A 21,920-nucleotide genomic window follows, 5' to 3' on the forward strand; every position below is an offset into this window, starting at 1 on the left:
GACAATTTTGGCCCGCAAGAAAAAAAGTTTGGACACCCCTGGCTTAGATCATATAGCTTGCTAATTGCTGCTTTTTCAAACTGCTATAGTGCAGGAAAAAAGAGACATAAAGTTGCTCATTGGGCACTGAACAGTGTGCGGACCTTTCTCTTTTTTCTGCAGTTAATAAGACGTGTCCTGCACCTGTGTGCATTCTGCTTGGATGTGTGCACACTAGTTTGTTCTCTTCTTGAAACTGCTTTTTTGCCCATTTAAATACCAGATTTACACATGCCACCCCACAGCTCTTCCCCCTTTAAGATTCTCAATCTAGATTAGATTAGATGTTTATTGTCATTTGCACAGGTACATTTGATGTGTATGTGCATTTCTCCAATACGTAGCTCTACATACAAAAATAAAGGCTATGCCATGCCAGAGTTATGAATTATTAGAGCTCTGGGTTCTAATGTTGTTCAGGTTTTTGTTTGGGTTCTGTTACTGCTGGGGTTTTGTTGTTGTTGGTTGGGTGTCTCAGGTTGGGTTGCTGTGTTGTCATGGTCTTTTAGAATAGAATAGAATTACTTTATTGATCCCAAACTAGGAAATTGTGGCGTTACAGCAGCAGGTTATCCAAACACACAATATTAGCAAATTTAAACACAATATAATATTAAATACAAAGTAAATAAGCACTAAAAATATCAAAACTAAGAATGGGAATATATACAACCAGGATTTAACTTAGCATTACTAGTCTTAAATAAGAAAAGATTAAATACAACATACTTTTGTTGTCGTTTGTTTTTGTTGTGTTGTTGTGTTTGCTTGTGCACGTGTCAAAGCACTTTGTAAACCCTTGTTAGTAAGAGTGCTGAAAAAAGAGAGCAGAACAATCAATAAAAGCGTAACTAGTTAAGTACACAAGAAATATAAACAATATAAAAAAAGGAGACACTGTAAAAGAGAATGTTGTGCATCTATTGAGATTTGTCTAATCTAATTAAAATAAATATCTTTATTAAATCATGCAATTCAGGGATTATTTGATGCATCCTTCTTTTTCACTCTTTACTAAAATATTATTTATGTTTGACACAGCTGGCTGAAGGAAAAACTTGTGATACTCTACCTCCACAGTCCAGTAGGTGGCGCCAATTCACTCCAACGCTGGAGGAAAAGGAAAATCTGGTAAAAGTACTACCAGGAATGTGAGCAAACAAATCCCAAGCAGTGGACGGTGACGTTACAGTACGGGTGCCCGTGAGTGTACAGTGCATGCGTACTGCTGGGTTCGGTTGACTCTGTCGACTACAAACGCGCATGTGCGAAGGTAAGCAGTGACCACCGCGTCTGCTCCTTCTTTATTCTCTGTGCAACATCTGAACAAAGGCCTGCCCCCTTTTCATGAGGAGACATCCTCCGCCATCGTTACTTTACGTGTAATCACGATTACTAAACCTGATTACGGTACTTTTAATACATATTTTAAGGACGTCAGTAAACAGTAGAAATAACGTCCGAAAATGGATGTCGATGCGCCGGACAACTACGGTGAGAGCAAGTCGGCAATGCACACTTGGCGTTATCGCCACCATTTCACGTACAAGGCAGATCAAGGGAAAAATATCATCGTCCAGTGTAATCTATGTCTGCCGAGGGTAAATCTGCTGTCCACGTCGAAAACATCCACATCAAACCTAAAGAAGCATTTAGACGTAAGTTACAGAGAGTAATTTCCCTGTAATGCTTCCTTTGTGTGCGCCGGGTTAATGATTACAGGAGTCGATGAATGAGTAGATACCCTGGTGAGAAATAACGTTACATTGTGGCTGCATGCTGTGCACAGACTGAAGGCGCTGCAGGCTCTGCTTATAATCCAGCTGCAACAGAAAACAATGCACAAGTGTTATTCTGAGTTTTTTTTAATGCAGTTAAAGTTTGCAAACTTATTCAAACTCTTTCTTTTTTTTTTTTTTTTTAAAGTTGAAATGACACAACCCTCCCAACAACTTCCAAAAAAGAAAACCTTTGTTGCCGTTTCTGTGTTTCAGAGAACACACTTGGGCTGTGAGGCCAGGCCGGATGCAAAGAGAGGGAGGAGGAAAGAGGAGCAGAATGGAGACGAGAGCAGACACCTGCAGCTCAAAAAACTCAAAGCCGAGATCATGGCCAAATGCATGACCCAGGCGAAGACTGACGACCTCGTTTTCAACTTCATCGTGGAGGATTGTCAGTCGTTCTACGTGCTCGAGCAGCCGGGCTTCAGGAAGCTGATCGAGGGTCTGACCGAGGGGCTGAAGTCCATGGACAGGGTGACCCTGTTCACGAAGGTGGACCAGGGCTTCTCCAGGATGCGAGAGGAGCTGATGTCCAAGCTGAGCGGCGTCCAGTACGTGTGCACCACGGCCGACGTCTGGACGGCCAACAGCAGGAGCTTCTTCGGGATGACCTGCCACTGGATCGACGCCGCGTCCCTGGAGAGGAAGTCCGCCGCTTTGGGGTTCGCGCGGCTGCAGGGGAGGATCACCTACGACAACATCGCCGGGCGGATACACGACATCCACGTCGCGTACAACATCGAAAGCAAAGTTCAGACCACGGTCACCGACAACGGCAGCCCCTTCACGAGCGTGTTCAAAGAGTTCGCGTTGGACGTCCAGGACAACGACGACGACGACATCGGTTTCTACGAGAACGTGGGCGCCATCCTGGAGGGCGAGCCGGAGCAGGACATGCTGCTGTTCCTGCCCACGGTGCAGCGCTGTGCGTCGCACACCCTGGAGCTGATCGTGACGGAGGACTTCTGGCAGGCGGTGTCGCAGGGGCCCATGTGTCAGCTCCACTACAGCACGATGGCCAAGGTGTACTCCATATGGAGCAAGTGTCACCACCTCCAGGTGGGGATGGACGCCGCCGAGGAGATCGGGAAAATGGCCCTCGTCGTCCCCGCCGTCGTCCGCTGGAACGTGGAGTACTGCGCCGTGCAGAAGGTCGTCTCCCTGAGCGAGCGCGAGCTGACGGAGCTGTGCGCCCGCCTGGAGGTGTCCCGCATGCAGCCGGAGGAGACGGCGTTCCTCAAGGAGTACGTGGCCGTGTTCCACCCGCTCGCTTTCGCACTCGAGCTCTTCCAAGCGGAGCAGAAGTGCTACCTGGGTTTGGTCATCCCCACCATACTCAGCCTGAAGAACAAGCTGAACGAGCAGAAAGACGCCGCCAACTACTTCGCCGACGTCATCAACGCCGTCGTCGTGGCCATCGACGTGCGGTTCCAGGAGCTGTTCGCCAGCACGGAGGCGAAGATAGCGACGGCGACGACGCCTCAGTTCCGCCTGTGGTGGATGGCGGCGTCGGAGCGGGAGGAGATGTGCTCCCTGCTGGCGACGGAGGCCTCTCAGATGGATCCCTGCATCATCACCGTGGCGACGGCCAGCCGCAACTCGTCGACCATCGAGTCCGAGGACGACTTCTTCAGCTACGGGCCCGTGAAGCCCGCCATTCAGATCCAGCAGCGGGGGGTGATGGAGGAGGTTCAGAAGTACATCGAAGGGAAGGGGAAGAGCCTGGAGTGCCTTCAGGACTTCCCCCGAGTGAAGCAGCTCTTCCTTAAATACAACACCACGCTCCCCTCCACGGCGCCCGTCCAGCGGCTCTTCAGTCAGAAGGGGAACCTGGTCACCTCGCAGAGAAACTTTCTCACCGACGACTACTTTGAACGCATTCAGCTGCTGAGATACAACAGCAACGTGTGCACTCTGATCACAGAGTGAATCTCTCTGCCTTTTAACGATGCAGAATCAAACCCTGAGTAATATATTATTTCAGACAAAAAGCCCCCAAAGTGTCTTTTCTTTTTTTTTTATTATCGCTCCGCCTCCAACCTGTTTGGATATCATATACTTCTCACTGCTGAATGGCCTCATGGATTTAAAAAAAAAAAAAAAAAAAAAAAGACAATCATGGACAATGGCATTCATGAACTGAAGTTAGTGACAAAGCATCTGTTGTGTGTCTGTGCTCTTGTTTGTGATTTGAGGTAGCTACAGGGTCAAACTGAAGTGATGTGTCTTTGTCTTTTTTCTACGGCTGTTTAATGAGAATGCATCTCGTGTCTGTATGTTTTATATCATATATAAAGAGATATGGAAAGAGCCTTATTTGCGGTCTGATTCTCTGCTTTTTTTTTCCCTCGACTGGAAAACGATTGTTGGCGAGGCGGCATTGCTGCTTCGTTTGCATGCAGCAGTGACACACTGATTACAGTTTCAGAGAAGCTTTGGTTTTGAGCGTGAGGAAGACTCGGAGCATCACAAAAAAGCCCAAACTGTGCCTGCTCCTCCTCCTCCTGCAGAGTCCCCCAGTGTGTTCCCCTTCCCTGTGTCCACATGTCAGTCTTGTCAGGCAGCTGCCAGGAGACCAACAGGAGGCTGTCAGAGCATACTAACACACACTCTCTGTTCGGACCCGAGCTGTCGACAACGACGCAAAACCCAAACCCCAGGAGAGGACCGGAGACCCTCGGGTTTAGCTTTTTCTTCTTTTGCACATCATGGCATGTGTGATTGTGTATGTATGTATTCAAGTTGTCTGCTCGTCTTTTGACTTCTGCAGCAGCACGAGAAGGAGAGAGAGAAAACCGACTTCGACCGAATGATCGTCAGGGGAGTGTGTGTTAAAGGATTCCTGCAGGACGCACGTGTGTCAGGCTAACATAGAATATCTTACAGCTGGATGTTAAAGGAACAGTTAACAAGTGAACATTAAAAAACACTTCACAGCTGTCCAAGTAAAAGGGTTGATTGTAGTTTTCATATTTCATTTGCAGACATACTTGCTTGAGAAATGATTTTGGAGCCACACAGGCTTCTACAAAAAGGATACTAGTGATCATTACAACTGATCGTGCGGTTTTAAAGCAGGTGGTGTCAAAAAGTATCAAAGTATGGACAGGTTGGTTTTGTCCAGAAACATGCACGCCAAGTTGGCTCTGATTTCTTTTCTTATATTCCAGTTCTTGTGTCTTTATCATGGAGGAACCACCCGTCCAGTGTTTCCCTACCTTACATGACTCTAGGGGTACATCTCAGTTCCCTTAATTACATCCCTCACTTGCCTCCTCCACTTGAGTCTTAGTCCCTCCCACCACAAAGAAGCAGAGGAGAGAGGAAACAAGGAAGAGACCTGAGATGTCCTTTTCCGTTTTGATGAGCTAGAGCTCTGTGACCCTGTTAGAAGTAACCACATGACGGTTCATTAAAGGAAATCCTGCCACCTGTTGGACACACTTGTGCACTTCAGTTTGGATTGATCAGTTAGTTCAAACAAACAATCAGTCCTGAGCTCACAGTTTGATCCAAAGTTTGAGTTTTAATGAGTTCAGAAAAGAAATGGTACAAAGTATTACTCCTGAAAACACCCGGTAATACCCTTTACCACACATTACTCACACACACATTTAGAACAGGATCATGTTAGGCACAAAGTGGGTGGAAGGTGTACAGTGTGTGTGTTAGATAGCTTCTGTCAGAACCTTTGATTGAATCCGTCACCCAGCCCCTTGTCTTTACAGTCCTCTCATGCTTCCTCCCTTTCAAAATAAACATATTACTAGCATCTCTTTGTTATATAAAAGCAGCATGGCAGAGAGAAGAAACTTTAACTGTCAACTTTCCTGCTCCTGCCCTCGTCTCTGTCAGTTTGGTTACAAACGACGATAAGGAGGGAAGTAATAGAAACTGTTTCAGACATGGCCCGTGTATTTTAAAATTCTAATGCCCTTCTCTCACTTTGCTTGGTCCTGGTTCAGCCCGGGGGTCACTTCACGAGCAGTTTGGCAGGACTGAAGTGTCCCAGGTTCTCACAGGACTTGATCCAGCGCTGGACATTGGCTGGAGCGGAGGAGACGGAGCCACTCTGTAGCACGCAGCAGTAGCAGGCGACGTCTGCGAGGGAGAGCTCAGACCCGGTGAGCCACGGGTTGCGGCCCAGAGCGGAGTTGAGGGCCCGGAGGACGGCGGCCCGCTCCTTGGAGCTGCCCTCCGCCAGCTGGAAGAAGGCCATGTCCACCCAGTTATCAATCAGTGTGGCCTGAGCCGGGTCACTGGGGTACGGCGCCATCAGCTTGAAGAGGAAACGCGCAATGTTGGCCTCACCCTCGATGGGACACATGTTCTGCACACTGAACTTCATCTGCAGTTTGGGGACTGTAAAATGAACAAAAAGTTAAACCAATGATAAATAAAGTCATTTACAACCTTTAGATCAAGTAAGCATGACAACTATTGACAACACCACAACCTGAAGTTTCTGTGCAGTTAACTCTAGCACCATTTCTTTTTGCCTCGGGGAGTCCTGCTAGTTACAGTACTGTGCTCTCAGCCTACAGTTTAATTGATAGGTGTGAAATACAGACCCACAGGCTGCGACTAATTTGACTAGAGTCACGCTGCTCACCTGTTGTCTTTAATTGAGCAGCCTTTCAATCAAACCAGCACTCCACAAGGTTTTTTTTATTGAATATTAAACCACTGTTTTCTATTAATATACAATTATATCCTAATGAAGGAGAAAAGCCGTTAAAAAGTTCCATCACCAGCCTAGTCTGTGTCGCTGTGTATCCCAGCATGCTATGCAAAGCAGCATCTTGCAGAACACAATGAATGGGAGTGAATTTTAGGTCTTGAACTGGGTGAGGATGGCGGCTGCATTTGCAGTCATGACAGCTCATGTCTCCACATTTTATACCAGTTTATTGGTCGTACTGGTACATAGGTGCCAGCCCACTTTTTGGATCAAAAAATAGGTATTAAAAGTGCGTCTTGTAAACCAGATTTTAGGGTGAGTACGAAGATTGTAATGTTTAGTAATTAAATGACTGATACATAGAGATAATTTAGTATTAACCAATTTTTAAATGACTTAATTCAAAAGCGTAATAAACCATAAATGTAATCAAGCATAATAGGTGTTGAGCACAAAAAGATGATTTTTGTTTTAAAATATGTCCATCCTTGCATCCTTTAAGGAGCAATATGTAACTCTGACACCTAGTGTTTAAAATGGGTATTGCAGTTTAAAATCAACCCTCCTCTCTAGAGTCGATGCAAATGGGGGTTTCTATGTCCCGAAAACGGAAGCTTCAGTGTTTATCCAGCTCAGCATCAGTCTGTAAACATTTCTGTGTTCTAACCTCTCTCCATTTTTCAAAAGCATCTCCAATATTGATGAGCACGTTTCTGCTCGTGGAGCTTATTAGAAACATGCAGAGGCTTTTTAGGTCGGGTACAATCACTTCTATCTGAACCACTTCTCTTGCCCGCTTCCATCGCTGCAACACCTGTTGACCTGATAACTGCTCTCATATCTGGCAAACCGAGGGGCCAAAACGACTGTGTGGGGGTGTCTTAAAACTACCTACCTTGTCTGGTCCAAAAAAAAACGATTCAGGACCAGAATCTGAAGTTAGGAGGACATACAGGCTGCTGCATTGTTGTCTTATTACTGACATTATTCAAAAGACACATTCACTTCATCACACAGTAAAAAAGCCTCTCCTCTCCTCTAATGGCTTGATGTCTTATTTCAGTGTTCATTGTATGGTACGATTACTTTGGCATAGTTAAAGGTGTTGTAATCAGTTGCCTCTCTGACTGTGCCTTACCGTCTTTCCATATGAGAGTGAAGCCCAGCTGAAACAAGTTGCGGGAGTAGCTGTCTGCGTGGCTGGGTCCGAGGCAGGACAGGAGCTGTTGTGGCACGTTGCTGACCGAGGAGTGGACGTGGACGGTGGAGAGCACCCGGTAGCGTTGACACAGCAGGCTGTGGAGCACCAGCAGAGTCAGGGGGGGCTGTGCAGGGTTGGCGTTGATGACGATGTCCCGCAGAGCACCGAGGTCCTGATGACATGATGGGAGATAAAAGAGGAGCAGCATCCAAAATAAACAAAGTGCTACGGCATGCATCTGCTTTAAAAAAGGTCAATCCAATCTGCACAAACAGGCTCTAATCAGTCCACACCCACATGTCTCTTTGAAACACATTCCAATTATGAGCAGGTTGTTCATGTCAGAGTTGTTTTCCCAACTTGTAATGACTTCTTGTGAAGGGTGTGATCAGGTAAACAACTCAAGACTGCACTCTACACACTCAAGATTTACCTTTTTTCTCTTCCCAGAAGACAATACGTATTTTGTAAAGTTGTCAAAATGTTTGTTTTGTGGATACTTTTTGATACCACGTGTTCCAAAGCAATAAGATCTACATAGTTCAAGTTAACAATAGGAGCAAAATGTACCAAGGCTTTTAAAAAAAAAACAAAAAAAAAAAAAAAAAAACTTAGGTTGCAAGCAAACTCCCGCACTCTGTCTGAAAACATAAATCTGAAACTTTTCTGTACCAAAATGTTGTAAATGTATTGGTGCAGCTTAGACAGTGTGGAGGAGTTTTCTTGCAATTTCTAATCATTAAAGGTATCAGTGTGGTTTGATTATTATTAGAATCATATTTAAGTTTCACATTCTGGTATCATGACAGCCCTGGTATTCTGTGTCTTACAAAACACTCAGGGTGGAATTGGGCCTCTTGGATAGAAACAAATGCTTTCCTTTATTTTAGTACAAGTCTTTCTAGCAGCATTTAAATCCATTATTGACAATGGAGAAAATCTATAAGAATGCAACCTACTCCCCAAAAAAGCTGATTCCATGCTACATTGTTTTTGTACAAGTGTAATTTCTCAAATCATGCATTTTCACACTTGTCCAATCTGGCCATTGAATGCATATCTTTTTGAAAAATTGCAAATCATGTGACTAAGTATTGGGTCTGACTTTTTCTCTTTCTTTGCTGCGGCCTTTGTCCGGGCTGTGTCAAGAGACTTTGTATACAAAGATTTTATATGCCCTGTAAGTGAAAGGTAAAATGTACTAGAAGTCCTAGATTCAGCTCATGCCTGGATGTGGAGCAGGCTAGAATGGTTCTCATTTGATCGATCACCTTGCCAAGAACTGTGTCCAGATCTGTGACGCCTTTAAAGGTTGAAGGGATGGGACTGTGGGAGGAGAGGCAGCTGCTGACTGTAAGGTCCAGGTCGGCATCGGGGGTGGTCACCGTCTTGGCCAGGCCGTCCACAGCAGCTTTCAGCTCGTACAGTTTTCTCAAGATCTCATCCTGCCGGGCCTCCAGAGCCCTGACTGCTGGGTCCACCTCGCCATTCTGCAGAGAGGAGGAGAGAACCACATCATGAAGGGAGTTTACAGTTTTAAGTGTTTCAGAAAGATCTTGAAGCTGTTATAAATCCAATGTTGAAACCAGGTTTTTTTTCTACAATTGAATGTCCTTGGAAATGTAACATTGATACAGTATTTATAACATATTTAACATAATCCCAGTTTTGAGATGAGCCCTGGTATAGAGTAAGGGTCGCCTGTGTACAGCTATGTCATCATTAAGACACTTTTGTTACCATTTCTTTCAGTGTCAGCCTTAGTAAACTCCTCAAACGATCCCCTGGATTTCAAGCTTTGAATGTGTTGTAGAGTTCTGCAGTAATTGTTGCATCAGCCAGAAGTGAAGCTACTAATTGTACTAGCATGCTAAGTTAGCCGGCTAGTTTAGCTAAAGGGAGCTAATGCTAATACGACGCGCGAGGTTAGTATGTATGAACAGGTGAAAAACTAAACGAACTACAGGAGGAAACACCTGCTAACCATGATGCTAACATGATGCTAACCTGTTGACAAAATGAACCCAGTCCAAACGAAACCAGTTAACAGTTACCTGAAGCGCGTGCTCAGATGTGCAGCTGTTCCCTTGCTGCGCGTGGATATTTGGTAACTTGTACATGCACGTTGGTAAATCTACCTTCACGTGACCTCCACTGACGGGCTTCACCTGGTACATGGCGGGTGACGGTTAGTGGCCTACTGTCACAAATACACGGTTAAAAACAGAAACACGGACACAGGTGTGTCTCTCTGTTGACAGGCAGCAGCAGCGGCTACCGACGCTCGACGCGGACACGCAGGCAAGAGGCCGCAGTGACATCACATCCGGTGAAGCTAACGGTGCGTTTAAGTGTTGAAGAAATAATCTGAAAACTACTAAAACCACTTTCGCGAATAAGTGGAGCGCAATTACAGATTAATTGATATTACTAAACGCCTGTTTAAAATGTTGTAACTTAGTCTGATCCCTTTTCCAGAGGCCTACGAGCCTATTTTTCATTTATAGAGTTTCTTTACCCCTTTTTATTTTTTTCTTTGTACTTGAGATAATTATTTTTTGGTTAAATGTCTTAATTACGGGAGGTGTGATTGCTGGCAATTTTGTATTGATATTCTAAAATGTTAAGTACTGTCAATATATGTTACGAAAAGAAAAATAAAGTATCAGAAAAAATAGTTACCGAATGGAAAAGTTAAACGAAACTGCCCTGCTAAAATCGGAGCAACAGTTTTACATGCTGAAAAACATTTGGGTTATTGTGATTCCCCTGATAAAAGAGATTCATTTAGTTTTCCATCGACTTGTTTCAAAAGCGATAAGGATTTGAAACCTTTAGCTGTGTGTTTTGTGAAAACTACAGATCATTTATTTAATTTTTACATGACTGGCTTTACCCAAAGGTTTCTAAGTTCAACTGGATTTACCATGGACAATAAGAAGAATTAATCTTTTGTGAACATTGTCATTATTCTTGTACATGTTATACACACAAATCCAGGTACATGAACGTGAATGGCAAGTTTTCCGATTTTTAATGAACATCTGTCTTACATAAAAACACTTAAAGTCATGGAAAATAAGAATGCAAAGAAATAATTATTATTGTACAATAATACAACAAACCTTAAAAACCCCAGTTCTTAAAGACTGTTTTATAAAGACTAAATTTTGTATTATGTTGCCTTTATGATTTTAATTTAAAATATTGAAATGGTCTGTCTTTTTGTTAGCCTTTTGGATATTCATGCGAATCTTTTTCATAAGCTATTCTTGTAAAGATTTCAATAATGCCATATTGTTTACAAGCGCACTCTTGATAAATCAAGGGAAAAGGTAGGTAATCATACGTGACGTCATTTTACGCCGAAAATGACGGACGGAAGTAAATGTTGTGTTGATGCAAAACTTTTAATGAATCAGTGCATCTGTATTTGTCCACATGTTGTAGTTTCTTTTCGCTCAGAGTAACTTGCACAAGGCTTTGAGGACTCAACATTTTCTCTTTTATTATTCCTTTTGTTTCAACATAAGGACTGAAAGTTTGGACTTAAACGCACTTAAGTCGGAAGAAAACCGTCTAATCTTTTGGAACTCCGAGCGTCCGAGGTGCACGTGAATGCAGCAGAAAAAAAAAACTAGACTCCAGTGAAAGGTGAGTTTTATTGATTCGTTTGGAATTAACCAACAGGAGCTTTTAATCTTTGTTGTTATGACACCCACACAGCTGTGCTAAAATCATCCAGATGTTACATGAACGTCTCACGTCACCACATTGCTCTCTGAATGTTTCACTGCAAACGCACTAGAGGACGCCACAGTGTTATTTCTCAGTGCAAGTGCAATGCAAGAGGTGAGCAGTAAACAGAGGAGCTGTTCACTCTGCTATGAACCTAACAACAACAGTAACTGCAGAAGATGCATTCAGACATTTAGCTCCATGTGTGAATTTGTAAATAGGATTTAGTTAAGGGACAATACCTGTAGGTTTTGTAACATCTAATGAAAGTGCAACCGATGCAGTGTATAGGTCTTTTGCTGTTGCTTATTTGCAATCCTTGTCCCTGGTTAGGTTTTTAGGAAATAACACACACGATACAACAAACTGTAAAATAGACTTAAAGACTGAAAATTAGAACAGACAAAGATGGGCAGCGACATAGATGCGATAAAGACTGACAGTAAAGTCGACATAGACAGGCAGACTGATGATAATGACAAGAAATAAGAATTATGAACAAACTCAAAGGCAAGAGGAGTAAAATTACTTTCCACGTGTTTGAGTCCTTCAAAAGTTTACAGTAAAGTTGGAGCGGCTGTGACTTAGTGGAGGACTTTGACCTGGCAGCCCGGCTGAGGTAATCGGCAGATCTGATGTCCAGACTAAGACCAGAGCGAGAAACTGAGACTGCGGAGGGAGCTGAAACCTGACAGTGCACAGTAGGTGTTTAAATCATGTACGAACAAGGGACTTGAAGTCTGTCAATCTGCAGGATGCGGGGCTGACATGGGCTGTGTAGGTGCTTGTCTTACTGGGTCACTGATTGGCCAGCGGGATTTAAAAAAAAAAAACTTTTCCCTGGACTTCTATACTCTGCCTCAAAGGAATAGTTGGACATTCAGGGAAATACACTCCAATTATAAGTCAAACAATCAATGTTATTATTCTCATTAACACACATGGTTAAACCAGAAGGCTGAGACCATTTTGGTTATGATTCAAATATCTAAATTTATATACACACACACAGAAAATACTTTATGTTCAGGTGTATACAACTGTCCTGCATACAGGTGGTGTATTCCTTGTATATTATTTATTAAACAGACTGATGGCAGCTAAAGAGAGAAAGGACTTCCTGTCCTGTCCCTGATTGGTACCTGACTTCAGCTCATGGACAAACACTGCTCCTATTTAACAATAACATTCCTTTAGTGTTTTCCTTTAATAGCCGAGCCTCATTCACCAAAAGTATCCTTTTAAAAAACATTCAACAATGATTACAAAGAAGGCGTTTTGAGCTTTTTTTTTTCTTAATCTTTAAATATCTCTAGAGTATCAATATCAATAAGCAGTATTGGTATGGATAAAATCTCACTGATATAGGAGGCCTATAACTTAGCTGTGACTAATGTGAGGGAACATAAAAGAGAGTATCATCACAGGAAGTAGTTTTAATCTCTGTTGATGAAAATGTTATCCAAACCAGCCCATAAGGAGGAAGACGCTTGTAAGTAAGTTTTTTTTATAACTGCAGTGTGTTTAGCTGACTCTCTGTTTGCATCTACTTCACTTTCAGATGTTGTAAGATGTTTACTGACTGAGCTCTACCTCAGCACAACCATTCTTCAGCCGCCCGCCTCCCAACCCGACAGTTTGGCCTCGATTATTGAGCTCGTCAAAAGTTTTTTGTCCCGGGTGACTCTCGCCATCTTATCTGATTGTGCCTTCTCATTTGGGAAAAGTCTGCAAAGTACCCGTCTACTGCCGCGCGACAGCCATTACTGTGTCTGCCCCGTGAGTCAGCACATGTAGCAGCTGCTCGGGGGCTTTAAGGAGGGTGTGGCTTTTTAGTTCAAATTGCAAACATTGAATTAGTTAATAGCTTCTAAAAACCTGTCAAAAAGCAGATATGTAAACAACGAGCCGGAGCTACAGTGGAAGTGGATTTCTAGAAAATCGCTTTCCACGAGCGCCCTGCTGTGTGTATCCGGGATGGCCATTGATACGTGCTTTGCCCATCATTCATTAATGAAGGGAAGCTGCACGCAGACATCATAAGTAGAGGCTCAGGACTAATGCTTGTTGGGGAACAGAGGCAGTGCTGTCATCCCCTGCATTATGGATAGAGTTCCTGCGCTGAGCTCACAAAGCCCATTCAGTCATCCTAACGCGCCAGTTAAATCTTTCACGACGTTCCTCCCTGTTCAGACTATCGGGTAGCAACATCTCTGATACCTTTAAGCTCAGTTTGTTATCAGTTAAAGATGGGACACACATTAAAGTTTCACACAGACTTAATCAGTAAGGTGAGCCTGACACTCCTTTCTTGATATGAGTTTTTGGTGACAATGAAGCGAGGGCATCAATTATTGAAGTTGACGAGCAGGGGAGGCCGATGTGTTCATCCTAAAGAGAGATGCACGCTGCAGCACACTAAAATGTTACCGGAGGTGTCGTTTGCTTGAGTACTTCTTTGATTGGTTCATACTTTGTTACCTGATGCTACAACCTGACATAACAGAGTGACTTCTGCGACTACTTCTACTACTTCTACTATTTGCGCAGCCCTTGTTGATATTGTTCGATTTGGGGTCAGTCCTATGTTCCCAACTTTCTAAGAACATAGGGCCTAATTTTGAAATAAATCTTAGAGCTGTGGGAACATAGGCACGTTCCCGTTCGATTTTACTCGCAGCGTGTTGAAGTTTTGTGACAACCCTACAAAGTACCTGGATTATTCAATCCCATTTTTGCAGCACCAGAAATCCGCTGCACTCAGATTAACTGGTTATAAAACACGATGTGTTACTGAGGAGCTTTTGGTGAAAAATAAAGCATTCCTGCTATTTAGAAACACATATGTACTGTCACAAAAGCTAACATGCTATATTCTAGAATTAGCTCATAATAATATTTTCACTGCAATATTGAATGATGTTATCACACATCACAGATTTTCCTCATATCCTGCAGGCCTGGTCTCCTGTCACAACTATTGCAAATGGCAATATATGCATAAACTTATATAACACAAAAGCTGAATTGCTGCCGTCTGTCATATTTCCCACATTTTCTCAAATATCACAAAGACATTATTGTCCTGTCAGAGGTGCGTTCTCCCAGACACATCGCTCCAGCCTCTCTCTCTCTATGTCTCTCTCTCTCGCTCTCTCTCTCTCTCCCTGGGTCCCTCCCTCTCTGCCCTTCAGTCCAGGTAATCTGCCTGTCACATCATCTTGTTCTGCTGTCCCACAGCTGCACATCTAGCAGTCAGCGTCGACCTGCTGGCTCACGTTTCCTTCCTGTTTTACTCTTCGCCTCCCCTGACCCGCAGGGGTCACGGCTCCATTGTGTGTCCTCTGGCTTGTGTTACCGACTGGCTTCCCCGACCTTGTCCCCGTCCCCGTCCCCGTCCCCCCCAACAGACAACATGTCTGTAAAAGTAGCTGGTTAACACTCTCCGACATGCATTAGGAGAAGACAAAATATCACAATATTTTGCATGGCAGTGCTACACAGAACCCAGATATCAAATGTATTGCACTGTTTTGTATCCTACCAGGCCGTATCATATCGTATTGTACTGTACTGTGTCTTTGATTTTGCCCCCCCCCCACCCCCTATTCTTAAGACTCAATTGTCTAAAATAGTCACCAACTTAATGAAAAATAAATCATTGCTTGGCTTCATCGCATTCATGTCATCCTGGAGACAATGAATTTTATGATATGACAAGGTACATAGAATAATAAAACACTTCAACACTATAGCACCTTTCATACTTAAAGTGCAGTTTGGAGTGCTTCAGAATAGAAAATAATCACACAATGAAAAGGACAACATGTACATTATAACAAGACCAGAATGCCATGATTATTAGAAAGTGAAACCCCATAGATTATTATTCAATAAATAATCCAGTTAAAGGTGTATTTTATGAAAATAAGGGCAGCCATGGCCGCATTGCGTATCAAAATAAAAGAAACCAGCATGTATCATGAAAATGAGCTAAAGGCCAGGAGGTGAGGAGATGTGTTTATTGTTTCTTTTTTAAGGTACTGATCGATGAAGGCCTGTAAACACTCTTAAAGCCTCTGTCATTATCGCAGCACGTCATCAGAATCAAGCAGCAATAGCTCTGACTTCACATGTTGCACTTATGAGCACGACTTCATGCTAATAGCAGGGTTCACCTCGCAGCAGTGAGCAGCAGGTGTCTTTCACTAATGATCAGGTTCTGTCTGTGATAAACAGGTAATTGACATGACGCTCAGGTGGAACCGCTGGAGGAACGTGTGGCACTCTGCATTTTGGCGCCTCTAGTGCTCGGGTAAACAGTGAGGTAGTTGTTAATTTAAATCCAGAGAATCCGCTAAATGCAGAGACTGGGAGAAGCTGTGTGCTATTTAAAGTGTGCTGCAGGGAGGAGAGAGGCGATGTTTTTATGAGAACTGATGGGCTTAATAAAATGATTCTTGAATATACATTCTGTGCAGACTTTTTCTGAGCTGACTAAGAAATGCATGTAAGAGCAGCAGCGTTTTATGCTTAATCAATTGATAAATAAACTCAATATCAAACCAGCCACTTAGGAAACTTGACACTAAATCTTACGCAGGATGAACATTTAAAAAAGAAATTTCAGGCACTCATAACGTTTTCAGACCTTTAAACGATACCAATACTTGTTTCAATACCACAGCAATAAAAATATAAAACCTAGTCACCTAATATTCTGTAACTTCTTGCTTTTAATTAACAAAAGACTCCTGCACACTGTCTGAATGGCTCAAAAGCATGCAAACGTCATATTTACAATTTAGACAGTACTCTCTGTCTTCAGCTTTTGGTGAAAATCATGACAGAAGAAGACGTTTTGGTACTTTCTGATACTATCGATCATTAATATAATGTATCATTTATAACCTGTGGTATCAAAAGTCAAGTAGTATCAGAGTATTTAGTATTTTGATTATGAAAGTCGATTTTTTTTTAGCATACTTGCCCGTACTCTTCATGTACCCCAAGTTCTTATGAAACAAACGTACAAATAATGACTCAGATATTCAGAATAACAACAAGAAGACAAACTCAACCACCACATCCCTAAAACAAAGACACAATAAAAGAAAAAATGTTAAATAATCAGTTATTACTAAACAATGCCAATAGCTCCAACAATAAGCAAGCTCTGAGCTATAGCATTCTGCTGAGTTTGCATTTCCATTACACTGATGCATTCATTAACAGCATCTCTGATGTGCGTGTGTTTGATATGCAGAATCATGTGTGTTTGCATGAAGGGCCGTCTGAGTCTGACCTCATATTTGATTTTTTGCAAATGCTTCTGGTTTTGTTTTCCTATCTCTCTCTGTGTGTGTGTGTGTGTGTGTGTGTGTGTGTGTGTGTGTGTGTGTGTGTGTGTGTGTGTGTGTGTGTGTGTGTGTGTGTGTGTGGTGTGTGTGTGTGTGTGTGTGTGTGTGTGTGTGTGTGTGTGTGTGTGTGTGTGTGTGTGTGTGTGTGTCTGAGTAGCAAGCTCGGAGGTTCAGCTGGGTTTATTTACAAAGCTGAGGTCAGGTGTCACTCGATCCAGCCACAGTGACACTCAGGTGGTCATCAAGGTCACCTCCCCTGCTTTTCACTGCACTAGCTCTGTGACTCACACACACACACACACACACACACACACACACACACACCTGTACTGTACATACTGTACATCTCAAACAGAAACCCTGCGTTTTCAGGACACGTCTCACTTCTCACCTGTCTGGCCCTTGGCCCCATTTACTGCTGTATGAGGGTAATATTAAAGGACGCAGTGAAGGGTGTGTGAATGTGTTTTTGCTTGTGTGCTTGTTTTGTGTATTGGAACATCTGGATCAGTATCATATTTAGATTCCCAATTCTAATATCGTCGTACCATCTTGTGCATCAACAGACTCCACAGCTCTCCTCATCGTGCCACCTGGTGACATCTTGAACTGCAGAAGACCCACAGAAACCCACAAAATATAACACTTGAATAGAATAATGAAAACAAAAAAATGAACAAAGGAAAAGAGCCACAGGAGTTGGATTTTATTATTTTATTTCTCAGTAATTTGGTAAATTTAGTGTACATTTATTTGGGAAATACAGCTTTACGATCGGTCGAAAAAACCGAAAAGTAAAAAAGAAGAAAAGCACTACAAACATGATGAGAGTGTGTTTGTCTGTGGAACCGAGCGAGTCTGACAAATCAAATGTTTGATCTAACCAGAAAGGGGAAAGTGATCGACTAAATCTAGAAGAGCCCTTGAAGCTGTGGAACAGGGAGAAAGCCGGGGTCAGATTGAGATGAAGAGACGATGGAGTCGAGTCGTTTAGGACAAGACCAGGGCCTGAAACTCTGTGGAGAAAAACAGAACAGCATAAGATGGATGATCATCAGCCTAACACATGCCTCAATAGAGCTAGAACAATGATGCTTAACACTACATTTCTAATAATAGTCGGTTATAACCCAAAAAATAAATTAACTCATAAGCAAATCAAAAATTGGAAAGTAGTGTCATGGTGCAAGTTTTGAGGCCCGTTGCATTCGGTTGGGTACTTTCATTTTGAATATAGGGCACTGAAAGTTTGCAGTGTTTTTCATCTCTTATTTTACCAGTGGAATGTATGGTTGTCTGTATTCATCTAACTTAATGACCCAGAACAACCAGACCATTTTGGGGGGTTTACAACAAGCGAAGTTCCTTTTGCATTAGAAAATCGCCAAAGTAGAAAATAGATTTTTTTCTTAGGCCGCAGGTATTCTCACCATTTGCTCCGATCCGCCCATCGCTGTCGCCATCAGCAGCACACAGGAAAGCCTTGGTCTCCTTGTCCGTTAGAATGCGAGCCCCGGGGGAAAACCTCTGGAGGACAAACCTGCCGTGCACGGAGACAGAAAGGCAAAAGAGTCAGAGGTGTGTTTTAATGGAAACAAAGCAATAACCACAACAGCAGATAACAGGATTTAACACAATGGTTCAATGTGCTCTTATTGGACAAAAGGAATCATCTAAATGTGCCCAGGTAACATTACATTTTAACTTAGTTATAGGTCTGTAAAATCACACATGATTTAATACAGCAATGAAGTTTAGGAGCTGCTGTGCTGTCAGAGTATGAAGATCAGTGTTTATATACACACATCACATAAAGGTACAGGTTAATCAAAAGCAGCAGCAAGAAAACAACGTGTGCTGAGAGTGGAATATGCAAGTCATTAAATGTTGAGGACAAAAAGCCTGCACAGTTACTACATTTCTGCAGGCTTGTCAGAGTATCTCACAGTGTCCACACTCTCACAGCCCGTCCTGAGATTTGAATGTTCTTATGGGGATTCATGTGTTTGTTCTGTTTGACATAGTATGACAAAGCAATGTGTCCTCTATGCCCTGTCAGCAATGAAAAACTTGAAAGTCTTAAGAGTGTTTGTCATCCCCCCCCGTCCCTGAATTCCTTCTGGTGCAGCAGAATTAAAAAAAATAATTAAAAAAAACCTCACAGGAAAGGTGAAAGAAGTCTGATCTTTTATCCATTTGAAGAAAAAAAAAAACTGCCAAGAAGAAAACCCTTGCTCACTCACTTGAGCTCTTCCTCCTCAACAAATCCGCTGGCATCATTGTCTATGATCCCAAAAACCTTCTTCACATCCTGGGGGCTCTTCTTGTTGAGGCCGCACAACTGGAAAAACTTTTTTGGGCAGAAGGAGTCTGGCGCTGGAGGAGGAAGGATAAAGAGCACAGTGAGGAAACACACACACAGGATACATTTCAATCATTAGGATTTAAAGGACTTTAAAGGTCTATATATCTCATAACTAGAATTAAAAGTCTTGAGTAATAATATTCAGCTAATCCTCAAACTGTTCATATCAGTCTAAATTGTTTGAACAAGATGCCATGTGTCTGATAAGGTGTTATTAAGTGTGATGAGGTAGAGTCTCCTGCTGTTAATACTACACCTCAATGCTCTCTAAGGAGTTTGTTTCAGCTTTTTAGAGGTTTGAGGGGCCAGTTTTCATCATCGGCCACCTCCAGTAATAAGTCTAAATCTTCATTTATACCCTCGAACAAAGCCTTTACTGTGTGCTCAACTCAACTCTGTGACTGTATGCGTCTTTAATCTCGACAGTCTCAGACTATCATGTACACGCAGGGCTCCAGAAGATGTAGGCTATACGGTATAGAATAAGAGAGAGAACTAATGATATTGGTGGAAGACGATACCTTGGCAGTCCTTGATAGCACTGTCGATGGCCTCAGCGGAAAGGATAGATGAGAGCGACATTTTATTCCTGCATGTAGGGAGACAAGCGTGGTGAATTATTAACACAGTTATCCAGGAACAGGAGCAAACTCGCGCACTTGTCACTGATAGATAGCTAAAAAGGTGTGCAGGTAACGATGCTGCTCAAATAAGTCCTACATTTTCATAAAGATGTAAAGAAAGTCAGCGTGGAAATACTGTTAAAAACACTCCACTGTCTCTTACGCACAGCTTAAACGTTGCAGAAGCTTCTTTGGCAAAAAAAAAGAACGCGCAGAGCTCTCCCCCATTACGCACGCAATTATTTCACCTTTAATCAAACTAGGACGACCTTAAAGTGCTCTGAGTAAAAGCGCAGAGGAGCCAGAGAATCTGCAAAAACTTTAAAACAGCAAAAATAAGAAAGCAGCAACTTTCCTTTCAAACAGCAAACCTCCCAAGAATCCACTCGGCAACTTACCGTGTTGTGGGGGGTTCTCGTCCGGTTGGTGATCCAGCAGAAAGGTAAGGCTGTGTGTGGTGACTGCTTGTCTGTCAAGGCGGATTTATATAGGTCTGATTGCAGTGACAATGGGGATTGCTTGAGTTACCTGTCTGTGGATCAAGTTCTAACTGCCCGCCCCTGATCCAATTTCTCTGCTAACTAATTAACCTTCACTGTTTATAACGCCCGCCCCATACATTCCACCGTGGACATCTGTAACGTCCTTGTAAATAGCAAATTAAGTTAATAAGCGCATTCTTTTCCCCCCACACACCACTCCCTCCTGTCACCCCTCCCTCCCTCCCTCCCTCCTCCTCTCACCTCTAGAATTATACAGTACAGTAAATGCAGGGAGACTCTAATGTAACTGCAATCTCTCTCTCTCTCCTGTTTCTCCCTCCCTTGCTGTTTCTTTTTCTCTTTCCTCCCCCCCTCCTCCTCCCACCCTTTCATGCAGATATCCTTTTACAGGCAGCAGTCCCAAAACGAGCACATCTGAGCCACATCCTACTTCAAATATGCCCCTATCATTAGAGGTGAGTGATATAGAAATATAAGGTCACCTTTCATGTGCGTATTTTTTGGCATTCTGCTGCGCTTCACCTGTCCAAATCTGGACCCATCCCCCTGCTCTGACCTCAACAGATGTGGGCTGAGATTATAACCAACCAAATCATCTGTAATATAATCCTTAAACTCGCATCACTCAATGTCAGGGACGCCGGTGCTCCTGAACCTCCCCACCCTCTGACATGGGAACAGTCTCGCCAAATTGCTTTGTCAACTCTGCTGATTAAGGGACACGAGGTCACCCTCCGCTGAAGGCGTCCCCGTCCCGCCATGATGATGATGGTGATGATGGTGCATAATGTGCAGTGTCCCAGGTACTTACGTTCATCATTTAGAGAGAGGTCAGACATCTGACATTTTATGAGCTTCATTTCGACATGGAGTTCAGTATTTTTTTTTTTGGTCACTAAGTTGCAGCCAGTTTGCCCAATTTGTGCACTTGCAAAATGACCAGTTCAGGTTGTCTTTTCGGAGGGCATCTGTGGCCCCCGGCGGGTGTGACACACAAACACATTCAGGGGTCATTAAGCAGAGTCCTGGGAGAGTGGTCACTGCAGCACGCTCAGAGAAAGAAGGTTGTTTCTCTCGATGATGTAGGTTGAATGAAAGTGTTTATATGCGGGATAGAGCAGCATCTTTTATGAGGAGGAGAGGGCTGGAAATGGTTCGTCTGTTAGCATAGACATTGTTTCCAACCAATGCACACTATAATCAACCTGCAATAAATTGCACGAGCTGAATTAAAACCAGTCCGTGCGCTAAGGTCACCAGTGCTGACCCTTTACATCATTCATGCTTCCGCCTCTACTTAGTGTCACCTCCCGAAGTGTTTCCAAAATATCTGCAACCTGAAACTCAGGGGATATCCTTGGTTGCAACCAGAGGCAGGGGCACAGCATCCCCCTACCCCCCCCCCCCCCCCTCGGACAGTCACCCAGCCTCCTGGCATCAGGAGTCAGGCACTCCTCGCGTCAGCTGGCCAGCGTGAAGTGCAGGTGATGCTGGCCTGGTGCTAAACTATCCTCTTAAACATTATTTAAAGGCCAAATTCCAAAACTTTTCTTCTGTAGGCTACTCTTTAAACAGTTCCCGAGTATTTGTACTGTGCTTTAGTGTTCTTTTAGGGATAACATTATTTCT

At 43.2% G+C, this 21,920-nt stretch overlaps 3 protein-coding genes across 7 annotated transcripts; 1 reads left to right on the plus strand and 2 right to left on the minus strand.

Moving 5' to 3' along the window:
- Positions 1-1,323: 1,323 nt before the first annotated feature.
- Positions 1,324-4,136, plus strand: zgc:161969 (uncharacterized protein LOC569044 homolog). 4 transcript variants are annotated; one of them, XM_029277804.2, is made up of 2 exons: positions 1,324-1,697; positions 1,966-4,136. In XM_029277804.2, the coding sequence occupies exons 1-2, from the start codon at positions 1,628-1,630 to the stop codon at positions 3,747-3,749; spliced, it is 1,854 nt and encodes a 617-aa protein (XP_029133637.2). In that variant the 5' UTR covers positions 1,324-1,627; the 3' UTR covers positions 3,750-4,136. The 4 variants fall into 4 exon arrangements, with proteins under 4 accessions (XP_029133637.2, XP_065820745.1, XP_020491942.2 ...); XM_065964673.1 differs by having other exon boundaries at positions 1,325-1,533; XM_020636286.3 differs by having other exon boundaries at positions 1,326-1,697; positions 2,034-4,136.
- A 1,184-nt stretch (positions 4,137-5,320) lies between these two features.
- On the minus strand, positions 5,321-10,010 carry aimp2 (aminoacyl tRNA synthetase complex interacting multifunctional protein 2). Of its 2 annotated transcripts, none has more exons than XM_065964674.1 (4): positions 9,841-10,010; positions 8,974-9,192; positions 7,640-7,874; positions 5,321-6,182 (listed from the first exon to the last, which is right to left on the minus strand). In XM_065964674.1, exons 1-4 carry the CDS (start codon positions 9,877-9,879, stop codon positions 5,794-5,796), a joined length of 882 nt encoding a protein of 293 aa, XP_065820746.1. In that variant the 5' UTR covers positions 9,880-10,010; the 3' UTR covers positions 5,321-5,793. The 2 variants fall into 2 exon arrangements, with proteins under 2 accessions (XP_065820746.1, XP_020491871.1); XM_020636215.3 differs by having other exon boundaries at positions 9,757-10,009.
- A 7,489-nt stretch (positions 10,011-17,499) lies between these two features.
- On the minus strand, positions 17,500-20,420 carry pvalb8 (parvalbumin 8). The gene is made up of 5 exons (XM_020636292.3): positions 20,187-20,420; positions 19,687-19,754; positions 19,044-19,176; positions 18,231-18,340; positions 17,500-17,816 (listed from the first exon to the last, which is right to left on the minus strand). Exons 2-5 carry the CDS (start codon positions 19,745-19,747, stop codon positions 17,791-17,793), a joined length of 330 nt encoding a protein of 109 aa, XP_020491948.1. The 5' UTR covers positions 19,748-19,754; positions 20,187-20,420; the 3' UTR covers positions 17,500-17,790.
- Between the last annotated feature and the right edge of the window lie 1,500 nt (positions 20,421-21,920).

This window comes from Labrus bergylta, chromosome 16 (assembly GCF_963930695.1).
Source record: "Labrus bergylta chromosome 16, fLabBer1.1, whole genome shotgun sequence".
NCBI lineage: Eukaryota > Metazoa > Chordata > Actinopteri > Labriformes > Labridae > Labrus > Labrus bergylta.